Below are 14,523 nucleotides of genomic sequence, written 5' to 3' on the forward strand. Positions count from 1 at the left end.
TGTAAGCCACAGACATCGTTTATCCCGTTTCCATGTAGTTACATAGTCACTGATATGGTCATAACTCAATTACCTATTTTGAGGGGGAAATAATCTAAACCTTTCGCTGCGAAGGCATGATCTGTCCTATGCAGGACATCCACCAGACCACCGGGCGCTCCGTGGATTTTTAATGGGAAGATTATCACAGAAGCCTGGCTGAATACACTCACCGGACAGCAGCTAACGGCTAACGGCTAGCTGGCTGTGCACACTCACCGGAGGGCAGCTAGCAGCTAACAGCTACTACCGCACTACTGTTTATTTTAGGGGGGAATACACTTCAAGACGTGACATGACCTGTCCTCTGGAGGACATAGCCACACCACCGCCGCTCCATGGATTGTTATTGGGATGATTATCACAGAAGCCTGTGTGAATACACTCACCGGACGGCAACTAGCAGCTAACGGCTAACGGCTATCAGCTAGCAGGGCAAGCTAGCTACCGGCAGGATCGAGACAGGGACCAGGGTAGGTGAATTTAAACAATGTCTGAGTTGAAAATGCACCTTGTTGACACATAAGGGCCCTGTTCATGTGGCACAGACATATTAATTGCATTTTGTGTCTGTTAAGAGGCACAAAGGCACTCTAAAACTTGCCCCGACCACTGCCGTTTTAGCTCAGGGGACGCTTGTAGTACGTAGCTGCAGCTTCTCCGTGTTACCTGCACTGATTCGGGTCGGGTTTTTTCTATCAAAAGTACTCGCGTAGCTATAGCGATCAAGATTAACGTAAAAATTGGCCAGAATTCTCCTTTAACAGAGTGCAATCACAGCATAACCATTTTACAAAATGTTTTGTTAGGAGTTATTTGCTATGGAAATATAATATTCAGTATCAGTGCATCTCTCAGGATAATTGGATTTGTACAGTGTATTCATTTAACTAATGATGCCAGCTATAATCAAAACAAGGAGATTCAAAAAGGCATCTGCCTTCTCAATTATCATGCAGCCATTGTAGAAGTCCCTAATAAAGGAATTGGATCAGTCCAAGTCTTGGTAAAGTTGGAAACATTTCTCACAGCACTGTAAATATTTTATATGAAAACTGCGATTCCTCAGGCATCTAGCTGGACTTCTACAATTCTACTACTCTGTCTGAGTAGAAAGGTTTAAATTAACCAAACCAAGCATCTCACCGAGCAGCTTGACTCATCAATATCCTGCCAAGGCATGGTCGACCCAAGAGGCCTACCCTGTAATGAGTTGTGTCCAGTGTTGCAGATCAGAGGCCAGCAGGAATAGTTCATGGGTCCACAGTTGGGATGGTGCTGACCTTGTTGTTCCTGCTGATTCTCCGCTCAGGCCGCGGCCTGGGCAGTTTGGTCTGGATCAGCTCCTCGGGTGTGTTACCCAGCGGAGGCAGCAGCCTCTTTTTGCTGTTCCTGGTCTCTGGTAACCACTGAGGTGGCAGCTCAAACGGTCCAAAACCAAACTGTGTGGAGTCCTCAGCTTCAGTAGGTGTAGCTGGTGCCACCTGAGATGAAGAGGCGTAAGCACATGTGTGGACCGGAGAGGCCCGGGGTGCTATGATTGAAGAAGGGCCGTCCTTGGTGATGATCAGCCCTCCCCCTGTCCCCTGCAGAAGGTCTTTTTTGGTGATCACTTCCTCTCTGAAGCTCCCAAGTCTTGAGCCACCCTTGTGGTCCTCTTTAGACCCAGAGCAGCCTCCTGATCCTTGAGAAGGGATCTCATTCTCTGCATTCTCTGCATCTTCTTCTTCACCTTCTTCTTCAGAGGGCCTGAAGATCTGCTGCTGGCCAATGTTAAACATCTCCAGGAGCTGGCTCCCAGATCGACCGGCTGTCTCCAGTCCCACAGGCTCTCCGATCACACCCTCTGCTCCCAAAGACGCCAGACCCCCGGTGCTGACCATGTTACGGCGGCTGTAACGTCTGTGAATCCTGGCCAGCAAGTCCAGCCAGCTATGACGCACTGAGCGGTTAACAGTCAGAAACAAGAGTGGGTTGGTGAGCAGGGACACCTTGGGTAGCCAGAGGGCTGTCAGATATAGTGAGATGGGTAGCTCTTTAGTGTCTGCCAAAACGGTGCGATAAACCACCAAGGCCCCATAGGGGGCGCTGCAGGCTGAGAAAGCCAGCACCACAGCCAGCAGAGTGACGTGTAGCTCAGCTTCTCTCTGGGACACATACGGGATGGAGATACTGTTCTGGGGAGTCCGCAGCGCCGCGATTATCACCTTCTTCTTCTGGCTGGTACTGAGCGCTCTGCGGATCAGCAGCATGAAGAGGAAGACCAGAGCGAGCGGGAGGATCACCGTGGTGACGTTGTAGATCAACACGTACACCATGTGGCCCAGGGAGCGGGCGTGGTCATCGGAGCAGGACGAGGTGACATACACATCTGTCACGTTGGTCACAGCAAACACAGGAAGGCTCACCACCGTCGCGTGGACCCAGATATAGATGACCAGATCTCGGGATCTTGCATCTGAGATCTTCCTCTCTAACGGGTACAGCACAGAGTAATATCTAGACACAGAAACACAAATTATTTCAACATTTTGGGCCCTATCTTGTACCCGGCACCGCGCAAAGCCCGACGCAAGTGACTTTGCTAGTTTAAGACCGACACAATTCTCAATTTCCCGTCCAGCGCCCGTGTCGTTTAAATAGCAAATGCACCTGCGCCCATCTGTGCGCCCGCGGGCGTGCTGCTCTTACAGGGAGGTATGTTCAGGTGCATTCTTGGTGTATTGCTATCTTGAGGCAGCGGGAAGTGACCAACAAAAACCCGGTCTTAAGTCAATAGCGCAACATTTCATTGTTATTTTAACAGCACATTAGTAAAATGCGCCTAGGCTTATGCACAGCGCGCACACTATGCTTGTTACACACACAAGGATGCACAGCAGCACACAAACATGCAAAAGATTACAAATAAAAATATTAAGGGGCAAATCCGCCATCATAATAGCAATGCGCCAAGGTACAAACGCGCCTGGCTTTTAAAGGGAATGGGAGATGACACGCTGATTTGTTTATTGCATGTTATGCCCAAAACACACCTATGAATTAATGAAGACACTAAGTACAGTGCTTTTGAACCATGCGCCCGGTGCAGGGACCCTTTTTTCTGCCGTCAAACTAGCAAAAGTGGATTTGGACACATACTAAACGAACCTGCACCATGCGCTTCACACCGTGCACTCACCGATCGTTAAAATAGGGCCCAAAGACTTGCATATGGGCCTTTTTCCGTGACATATATTTTCACATGTCACAGTAGAAAAAGCCCAGGTGTATAATAAAATTAAAGATGGCTCAATTCCATTTAGCTGCTTCAGTTTCAGAGTCCTTGTATTGTACATGCGGATTCACTGTTATGGCTTCCTGGAACACTTGAGTAGAGCTCAGCCGCCATTTATGTAATTAGTAACACCTGTGCTTTTCTCTGTATGACGAGTCAAAATGTCTGCTGTTAAAAACACCTATTGTCTGACCAGAGAGTTGCCTGAATGCAGTCATGCTGACACGGCTCATGAAAATCTCTCATCAGATGATTTACATGGAAAGACAAGTGGAAATTAAAAGTGAATGCACCTAAATGCCCACATCCATAACAGAAGCTGAAGTATCCTGCTCTAAAAACACATGTCCACTATTTTTAGTGGGTGTGCAGTTTATCATGTACAAGTTAAGTAAAACTGAAACTATGACCTTCTCACCGCAGTAGAGCTTCAAGTGGTTATGCTGAAAAGAGAGTAGAAATATAAAATTTGTGCACCTATTATATAAGCAGAAATACTGACTAAAAGGAAAAAGGCACAGTTGTTTTTTTAGTCTAATCTGTAGAATAAATTGCTAAATTTAATATATTTGAGTGAACATTTTTAATAAATGCTTCTGCAAAATACTTTAAACAGATAACTCTAGGGGAGAAATGAACAAATATGAGTTGAGAAAATAAAAAATAGAGGCATTTTTATTGTCTTTGTTGACAGAATTGCATTTCTGAAATAATGCTATAACCCGAAAAATGAGTGCAACATAAAATCCTGTAAGCTGGTTATAAAATAGAGGCAAAAGTGTGCATATTTAACATAATTGTATTGGAATGGGATGAAAGGATGTTCTGTCTGTGGTGTAATTACCTTATGCAGAAGTTGAAATCATGTGTGTGTTTAATGCACACCCACAGACACATAACTAGATCTCCTCATATCTGCCTTACAGATAATAGGATATAGATTGTCTCTCATCCTGTTGATGTTGCTTAATAATAGGCAAAACAAATTGTGTGAAGAACTTGCTTATTTGTCTCTTCATCATTACATGCTAGTGTATGAGTGTGTGTGTGTGTACAGCCATTAACTGCTGCAGTCTCAGCCCGACTGTATACACAGCCTCGATTGCCATCCTGCCAATAAATAATTCATCGGTTTGATAGCATTCTGACTGTATTAGTTGCTATGGAGGCAAAATGAGCTCCGTAGCAGTGAAACCAAGGCTGAGGCAAGGCTGCAACAATACACGATCTGACTGTAATCACCATAAAAAAAATAAATGAAACACTTAAATGTGCTATACGGTAGTCAGTGTGGTGATAAAGTCCTGCATGGTTTTTAAATGATGGAGAATGAGGCTTAATAGTGTAGTAGCATGTATATATACTGCAGTCATCCAATATTAATGTTTTGCACGTACGTTTGTACATAATACATAATACAAGTCGCATACAGTTTGAGGAAACTACAGGATTTAAATATATGGTGGTGTTATGAATTAAATATCCAGAATGAGGGGGCTTCTGCGCTTTCAACTTGCAAACAGCAGGAATGTAATTTATGGTAACATTATTTATTTTTTTAGGCAAATGGATAGCACTAAGTTTGTGTAGTGTGTCTGTGTTAGCGGTATCACTGCTGCCAGAGCTGACATATCTGTTAAAGAATGAGTGCCAGATAAAGTATTTTATTTTCTGGTTTAAAGCAAGTTTATTTCTAACTACTGAAAACGAAAATGTCCTACGTCCATATATATTATGCTATATAAATATATTATTTAACCTCCTCTGTCAGTACCGACTGCTCCACAAAAGTTATGAGACAGGAGTCGATGGTGTGGACATATTGTCCCATTACAGACTCAACTAACTTGATAACGGACAGTTGGCAAGCTTGGAGAGCTTTTCTTACCCTTAAATAACTCTTTAATGACAAATAGGCCAAAGCTATGACAGCATATTGTGACTGACTAGTGCTAGCACATTTCCAGCTAGCTAGTGAGTTAGCGGTTAGCATGTAGCTACAGTAGTTAGCCAGCTAGCCAATATGTCTTTGTCACAAGTTAACTTAACATTCTGGTATAGGTGAAAAACGCTATGGGTTATTTGTATTTCTTTAAACCGTTCACAATTGTCTTGGGCGGTGCGACCAACGATGGTGCCCTTGCAAAAATAGACAGCGGAAGGGGAGGAGAAAGCCTGACATCCGGCGCGCGAGAGACACTGGTCATGGCTTTATACCCGCATTGTACATCCAGTAAGCCAATCTACATAAGTTACTTTCTTTGATTTCACATAGCCTATTGTGTTTTTTTTTTAAGACAGATTAGTTTTTTGATGACAATTTTAGGCAAGAAACAAATGATTTAAATTAGGGTTAAGTAGCCTATCAGATAACTGGCAGTGTAGAAAAGGCTTTACATGTTTAGAGAATTTTCAATGGAGATAAAACAATTAACAGAACATTTAATTGAACATAATTAATAATTTGTAGGACAGCTAGGTGAGAAAGAGGGGGAAGACATGCAGGAAATCACCACAGGTTGGACTTGAACCTTTGACCACTGCGTCAAGGCATAAACCTATGTTTATGTGCGCCTGTTCTACCCACTGAACCAACCCAGCCACAATACTCAGGAGATTTAAGAGAGATTAGAGTCTTTTTATCTAAACATACAGCTCTGGTAGTGGGGGTAATAGAAGTAGCAACACTGCCAGTAGAATTACTAATTCAATTATTGGTAGTGATACTAAAATACTGTTTAAGAAAAGTTTAATTTGACTGAGAAAGCCAAGCTAAAAAAAGTTTAGCTTCCAGATCAGTAAGGGCATGATCAGCATTAGTGTAAGACCATACTGTATACGTGGGCAGCAGCAGCCATCTCAGGCTGCTTTTGGCTGCAGCTTGTAGCGCTGCAGGGAGGACTGGGACACAGCTGCTCAGCGTGGCATACACATGCTCCATCGATCACCGCCCCCAACCCGTCTCGTCCACCCCACAGGGTGTAGATGGAGATTGAAAAAGACTTTCTCTCGTACAACAAAACAATCTTCCAGAGTTGCTCCACTTGTGCAATGTGGATGTTTGTACTTCCACATCAGGAAGAGAATAGCTCCAACTGACTCAGCCAAGCACTGTATTGATAAACTGATCAGAGAATCAATTTGAACCATCCACTTCTCTCAAAAGCGAGTGGGAGGTACCCTGCAGGTACTGGCTGAAGAAAAAAAAAAACATGACTCTCGTCCTACTCAGGGACAGATTGCTCTTTTTACTTGTGTTGTAAGATGTGGATTTTAATTTTAAATGTTAGCCACAATTATCTATGACTGTATTATCTCTGTCTACTTTCACTATGTGTGTAAATTAGTATTTTATGTTTTCTGAACTGACCTGTCGAGTGCGATGGCACTGAAACTGAGCACAGTGACCGAGCAGAATAGCTTATGGAGGAACTTGATGGCCTTGCAGAGCAGCAGAGTGTGAAGCCACCAGCAGCAGCGAGGGCTGGCTCCAAGTGCCACGTCGAAGGGAACGCACACCAGGCCGGCGCAGATACCCGAGCACGCCAGGTTCTTGATGAATCGGTTGGTCGCAGACTTAAAGACATTCGTGCAGCAGGTGCACCACAACACAGTGGCATTTCCTGTGGGGAGGAGGGAAGCAGAGACTTAAAATAACATCAAAAACACAGTTTGTCCTCTGACTTCCTTTTTAGAAAAATGTCAGTTGTTGCATCTTTGCATTTGTCTGGCTCAGTTTTTTTTACTTAGTCACATGCCTTTTAACAAGCCACATAAACTCAAAAGTATCCTTTTCATTGGACAGAGTTTTAGTAACCTGGTAGGATGGCAAGTAACCCAAGAGATTTTCTTGGCAGAGCAGTTCAGACTGCTGTTTGTCCTCCTTCAAGATGCAAAGACTTGATGGCACAGAGGACTTTCAGTTATCTCTTCATGGAAAAGCCTTCCAATCTGCTTCACCAAATCCCATCTATCCCTTGCATTATTGTTTTAAAAATACCAATAAGACATAATAATTTATGTCTTAAATTGTGGTTTTGTGAAGACTGATTTGTAACAACAAGAACAACTGTAAGAAATATTTGATTTTGTGCTGAATTTTTCCACACAAGTAATCAACATAATTGTTATCCTTAACTATACGTACACTAATGCAGACAGAAATGGAAGAGCTCTTTGCAGGGTGAAGACACCAGTACACAATCAGGTTCAAGTGAGGAAACTGGCCTTTCTGTTAAGATCCCTCCATAATTTGGAGCGATGAGAGAGTAATGATTGTTAATTAGGTTTAAAAAGGTGAACTTTATACTCCCTGCGAAGCACTGACAGATGTCAGGTCACACAGGGTTGCGTGTGATACGAGCCTCTCCAAATGTAATTAGACCCGCAGTGTTAGCTGTGCTCTGATTGTCAGAGACAGAGCAAGATGTTCTCTGGTGAGGAAAACTGCCATTTCTTCCTCAGGTTATTTGTGTCTGTAAATGTTCAGGACACAGTCAGAAAAAAAAGCACTCACCATCAATTGCAAGAAAAAAATCAGGTTACCACAGTTTACAAAGCTATGAAAGCAAGGTTAGATATAAAAATCAATTATGGTGGAGTAGGCTGTGGAAATTTGGCCTGAAAGGTTTTAGATTGAGCTGGAAGAAGCTGTTTTTAGGAGAACATGGTGTGCTTTACTGCTAGTTTCTAACTGGGCAGGATTTCAGAGCAGCACACAGGAGTAGTATTTCAGGGAAACCCTAATGTAGCTGTAATTAATGCTCAGCCTCTGCATTCTGTGAAGCTAACTCACATGGGATAATATAATTAGCACAAATACTCATTGTTTAAAATGCATCATTACATAAAAGAGGATGTTTACAGCAAACGTATATTGCAAATTGATATTTCACAAAACAACTCATATTGTCAACATTGTTTGCCAATCCCCTTTCAAAACAGGTACAAATGACTATGTTACAAAGACCGGTCATGGTTAAATGAAAACAATGTTGACTGCTGATAGGAAACGTGATGTAAACAGCGGCCTTCTGTGTCAAACATGTTTTGCATCCACCCTGGGGTCTCCCGGAGAATATTTTGGCTGTAATTAAAACTATTTCCCACTTAAATGAGGACTAAAGAGGGAGCGTGCTCATTTTTTTCAAATACTAATTGACAAGTCATTTCCTTATATCCTATTTAAGCATTAAGGTGTACATTATGCCACTTAAGTCTAGACAAACTACATAAATTACATAAATAAGAATTTAAGTGCTTTTTGAGAATATCTATTAAAAAAAATAAACATGTATTTGTATAGCAGTTTTTCAACCAAGGGTTACAAAGTGCATCATCACATAACTGTAACTCATAAAGTATGTCCTTGTAAGTGCCGTCAGGTAGACAACATTGGGACCTCTACTCTTTCATAATCAGAGCTTGCATTGTCTGTAAAATCACGTTGTCCTTTTGTGCCTGAAATACTCACGTGACACTTGACCTTGGCAAACCATACTCACAGCAGCCAATGGGGAGAAAAAGCACACACTAAAAATGATTGTTTGTTCCACTTAACAAATAGCTGTCCAACTACACACGTAAAACTCAAAATACTTCAAAAAATGCTTTGTTTGTCTACTTTATACACTGTCTACTTTACGCACATGAAAGTAAGTTGTGTCATCTCTGGATTGGTGTTAATAAGCTGCTGTTATCAGTGAAGCAACTAATCCAGGTGTCTAAACATAGCAGCATCAGCTGATACAATTGAAAGTGTGAAATATCATTAACGCACTTAACACCTTCTTAGTTGCATCCCTGTGGTGTTATAATTACTTTAGTTTCAATGAGTGACTTATTTAAACATTGTAACCAACAGAGAAAATAGAAATCCCGATCCACATACTGTAATTTCTCACAGACATGATTAATTAATAATCACTATTATTATTATTTAGTAATATTAGCTGCTGCTGTGCACACTGTGGCTCATTAATCAGATTTACAGTCAAACTTCTGTGCTTTATTGAGAAAAAAGGATAACTGTCTGCTAATTAATAGGAATGTTAGCTTAAAAAAATAATTCAACATTTTGGGAAATACACGTGTTTTGCTTTTTTTAGAGTTAGATTAAAAGATCACTATGACTCTAATGTCTGTGCCTTAGGTACAGAGGAGACCGTTAGCCTAGCTTAGCATAAAGACTGGAGGCCAGGGTAAACAGCTAGCCTGGCTCTCTCCAAAGTTCAATGGAAAGTGAATTAGTCCAAAGTTAATCCGTTCATTTTAGGGGTGCCAGTATTTGTAATTTTAAACTTTGAAGAGCGTTAACTTAGTTGTTTCCTCCTGCCTCCAGTAATCATGCTATGCTAAGCTAAGCGAATCACCTGCTGGCTCCTTACCATGTTTTGTAACTGTTTTGTTTTGTAATTCAGATTACACAGTTTGCAACAAGTTCTCATACCTGAACAACAAAATAGTTTGTTTGTCAGTGAATTGCAACACAACCCATATGAGCATTAATGTGTTGAAGATGAAATGACTGTTTATTAGGGTTGCCACCTATCATGTAGAAAAATAAAAGGACGCTACAGATATTTCTCTCAAAACAACGTTGATTTCTTATACGGACTTGTGGCTTCTACAGGAACGGGACGCACTATTTTATTTTGAAATATTTTAAGGGACAGGTGGCAACCCTACATAAACAGAAGAAACCTAACACATTTGAAACATTACTCATCTGTCATTGGGGTTCGTTTCCAAAGATACAAAATATGTATGCAAGTTATTATATAGGCTGAACTTGGGGGAAATATACAGCATGTCAAGTCGCTGTCTCTGATACTCTCAGTGTAGAATAAGATGAATTTAAATAAATTTACTTGTGGGGTATAAGGAGAAAAACTTATAATAATAATAATAATATGGATACATAATGGTGATGTATCCTGGCTTCTATCATAGTATAAAAACCTGTTTGATAGCGCACAAAGTGGCTGGAGAGTCGAGAACACACATTTTTGAAAATCTAAACCTCAAAAACAGCCCTCTGGAATAGCATCAGTTTTATTATTTATTGTTTTACCCTCTGGCTTATTTATGTAATCATAGTCAGGTCGAGAGTTGCCTGCTGATGAAATTGCTTTGATTTTCTTTTTGCTGTATATGTGGAATTAAACGACTCTCCAATTAGCCTTACAATGTGTGTTCGAATGGTGATTGTTCCTAAAATACATTTAGGTATTTGATGCATTTCGACAATACTTTTTGCTTTCCATAATCAATAGTCACAAGTGGTGTCAATGGAAATGTCAAGCCCACCTTTTCCAGTTTACTCTCCTGAGACAATTGTTTCACTAGTAAAGGGCAAAGGGCACTATTATTATAATTTTAATTTTTTCTGTTTATATTTTACATATATTTGTAGACCTAATCAGTCTGAATTGCTGTCCGCTTTAGTGTCTTTCTTGATTCTACCACTGGGGGCGCCAATGTCAGACACTTTTTTATTTTACACAAAGTGGCTTTAAAATTTGCTACAAAACACTGATTTCAACATTACCGCGTCACTCTTGAATCAAGGGTCATGCCTGTGTTTATTACATGCTTTATTTACATCCCATTTTACTTGTTGTTTTCTGGTGGTGCGTTCAAGTACTGTGGGAATCTCTGCCTTTAAGACAGCTGGCTCTTTGAACTTTTTTTTTTACTTCTTGTACATTATAGGTTCATATAAATGAGGTTGTTTGATAGTAGTAAAATATATGTATTGTATGTTTTCCAAGCCATATTCACAACATACAGAGGAAAAATAGGCATTTTGAGCTATGCTGCAAAAAGGCAACTTTGTGCAGCCATTCATGTCATGCTCTCCTGACTCTGCCACAATGCACTGCAAAACAGGGGGTTGTACTGATTCAGAGCAATAGTCATTTGGCCATTTTTTGCTGGTTTTGGAGTTAGTTTTACCATATTTCATCATGGTGAACTATCTATGCAGCCTATCATTGAGGCCATAATCATAATTTGTGACAAATACCACATTAATATGCTGCGCTCATTTTAGGCAGTAGGATTATGTTTTTTGGCTGCCAATAAGATGGAGGGGATGTGAAACTGTGAGACTGATGTGCTTGTGCGGTCCATCAATTCACACGGCTCCTTCCTCACTTCCATCTTCATCAGCAGCCTGTGATTCTACTGGCACAAGCAGAAATATTTGTCAGAGTCGGTACAGATTCAGCTTGTAAGAAGCTCAAAATGTAAATGGTAAGTTATTGCTACTAATATTTATTTCATGGTGAACTAGGTAACTAACACCTGTCAAGTTTACCATTATAGCCCGTATCAATGTGCCAGTGTCTCCTTGGGTTGCCAACCAAAAACTTCACTTCAATGAAAAAAGGCATCAAATACACATTATACGTTTCGCTTAAGTCTTAAGTAAATGTTTGCTTCTTGTATGTTTTAATGTACATACTGTAATAATGTAATGCTTAACATCCAATACTCAAGTTAGCAGCAAACTAACATGCAAAACAGACACGTCAGACAACACCATTCATAGTATTGAATAGCATTCATCAGTCATATAGTATTGTACTCCACAGTGCATCCATATGGATAGCTATAAGAACTAGGCTGTTGACAGGATTTTCTTTTTTTTATTACCAAAGAAGTGGTGTGTGTCTTGACTTCCCTTTAATTTCAAAACAACAGAAGGTAGTGGAGTTCATTATAATAAAAATGTGGAGGATACAGCCTGAACCATGTAAGCACTGTCAAAGGGAGTGTTACCACCTGTCGAGGGAAAAGTCAGGGGAAAATGAGCACGAGAGCATGAACATTTGGAGGGATGTCCTGTAAGGAGTCTGGAGATTGGGCTTGTTGGCTAAAAACTATGGGTAGACTATGACATAGCCTACTTGCAGTATGCACCGACCAATGGTTTGAAAGGGAAAAGCCAGCAAATTTGATGGAAAAATACAGACTGCTTTTTTGTTTTTAGAATTTTAGTTTTTTTTTAAATTGGTTGCTTTTCCATGTTTTGGTCATGTTATGTAGTCATTTATGTACACTATGTGTTTTAGATGTAAAACCTACATGCATTAGGCAGTTAAGAAGAAAAAGATGACTGAATGAATAGCCTAGAATCCAATTCTAGCTTTATTATGACAGTGACCATCTTTTCACATTTACAGAATACTGCTGCCTCATATTCAAGTTATTTAGGCATTGATGATTGGGCTACCTTTTTTGGAAGACTTGCTTGTTGTTGCAACTTTCCTCATTTATTTTATTATTTATTTTTCTTGCATAAAGGGCGTTCCCATAAGGTTCCCTTGACCCAAAAAAAAATGAAGCTATTGAATGCTTTAATTGAGTAATTATATATATATATGTCTGCAGGAATCTTAAGTGGTTTGGGGGCCTTTCTGTCAAGTATGGACAATATGTATATTTGTATGGGGCGACTTACCGAGTAGCGAACCTATGAGGATGAAAACCTGGATGGTGGTGGTGAAGTCCCGGTAGGCTTGCTCTCGGATGAGGCGCTGCTCCTGATCCAGCCCGGTCCCCTCGGCAGGTGGGCTGTTGTCCCACCGCGTCGCCGTGCTCGAAGCATTAAGAAGATCCAGCCAGAGGTGGGCTGCTGTGAAATTGGCTGCACCGTCCCCGACCGTCGCAGCCCGGCTCCCACTATCCATGTCGGTTCAACCGGCGATCCTGGCGGGTTTTAAGACGGCTGGCGGGATGTCAGCAGCCAGCATTGGAGAGGCATTTCCGTGGGGATGATGGTGATGCCTTGCAAAAAAGGAGGGAAAAAAAACTACAAAACACAGCTTGCATGCATGCAGAGAAGTCAGTGAAGATGGGAGACCGACACAGGTGAATGCGTGCAGCTGCCAGGAGTAAGATGATTTTTATATGTCTGATGAATCAGAAAAGAACATGGTGTAATGATCATACATCAAAGCACAAGGAAATAACAAGCCTATAGGCTGGATGACCCATAATCCCCCAATGCGGATGCATGGCAGAAATCAGTCAATGAAATCAGTGCGCAGTGAGGTTGGATGGATGCTACTCTCTCTGACACCCAGTGCACCTAAAACCACACCGGCTTGCGAAGTGTCCGTTCCGGTAAAAAGATGCTTGCAGCACCGAGAACACAATATAATCACCTCTCACCGTACAATATAAAAAAATAATGTGGCAGTCAGGCTGATACTCCGGCTGCCGCTGGCAATCGCACTGTCAGAGGCTGTTAATTAGTAGACTGACTGGTGTAGGGAGCCTTGGAACTGAATATCTCACAGTGTGAGGTGCAAGACTGGAGAGAAAGAGCCCCTCCTCTTCTTTTAGCATCAAGAAACTCCACTGAATCGTATGAATGGCAAGCGAAGGAGAGTGTGGCCGAATTACACACTAATCAGTAATGCTGTTGGTATATAAAGATGGGTAAACTTCCTATCATCCAAACAGACAAAAATCAGTTCAACTTTAAGTAAATATAATTTATCCAGAGGCCCAGTTAAACAATGTAGGCTACATAGGTTTACATTTTATAATAATGAGGCACACTATCAATCGGTTTGTCAACCCCAAAAGGTAACCAGACATTACATTGGGTTTAACCTCAACAACTGTACCGTTGTCTTGCTCAGACTGTTCTTTCACAGGCGCTTGTTACATTCCTCCATGGTTTGCTGAATACCAACATTTGTGAGGACATACGTACCTCAGTAAAACAACACAGTATTTCATGATTTACTTGGTGTTTTAATTAATAACAGTAAATCAGTTTGTAGTCTCCTTTATAAGGCAAGGCAGTGGACCCGCAAGGAGATGCTCATATGGACCTATTGTGGAGAAACAGCTAAAGATCAATGCATGAAAATGACTATTCATACATCCCAGTAGAAAACAAACCTCTCTTGAGCAGGACTAGAATTAGTAACTTCCAAATATCCAAAATATTAAGCAGAGGATCAAAACTCTTAACTAATTTTTTTGCTAATACTTATTGTAGTGCTAAAGACATTCCCTTTATTCCAATTCCTTCATATTTGTGGAATCAGCACAGTACACGTCTGGCATTACTTCAACAAATTAAGTCTTTTCCTCCATCGTGTGTTAGGAGTCATGCATGTCCGTACCAGCTTCTGTAAAGTCTGTGTTCATAAAGGTACTGAGACGGCGGTCAGTGTCTTTGTCTC

General features: G+C 41.1%; 1 protein-coding gene across 1 annotated transcript; it reads right to left on the reverse strand.

The window, feature by feature from the left end:
- Positions 1 to 790: 790 nt before the first annotated feature.
- Positions 791 to 13,011, reverse strand: gpr176 (G protein-coupled receptor 176). Its single transcript, XM_078275396.1, has 3 exons — positions 12,783 to 13,011; positions 6,687 to 6,939; positions 791 to 2,538 (listed from the first exon to the last, which is right to left on the reverse strand). Exons 1-3 carry the CDS (start codon positions 13,009 to 13,011, stop codon positions 1,293 to 1,295), a joined length of 1,728 nt encoding a protein of 575 aa, XP_078131522.1. The 3' UTR covers positions 791 to 1,292.
- Between the last annotated feature and the right edge of the window lie 1,512 nt (positions 13,012 to 14,523).

This window comes from Sander vitreus, chromosome 18 (genome assembly GCF_031162955.1).
Source record: "Sander vitreus isolate 19-12246 chromosome 18, sanVit1, whole genome shotgun sequence".
NCBI classification, from domain to species: Eukaryota; Metazoa; Chordata; class Actinopteri; order Perciformes; family Percidae; genus Sander; species Sander vitreus.

What these genes read in the sequence shown, in the direction of transcription:
- gpr176 (XM_078275396.1), bottom strand. Translation starts at nt 13,011, where the DNA reads ATGGATAGTGGGAGCCGGGCTGCGACGGTCGGGGACGGTGCAGCCAAT. An exon ending in CCTCATAGGTTCGCTACTCG is followed by an intron (nt 6,940 to 12,782) that starts GTAAGTCGCCCC and finishes TCCTCCCCACAG; the next exon opens with GAAATGCCACTGTGTTGTGG. An exon ending in AGTGCCATCGCACTCGACAG is followed by an intron (nt 2,539 to 6,686) that starts GTCAGTTCAGAA and finishes TTCTGTGTCTAG; the next exon opens with ATATTACTCTGTGCTGTACC.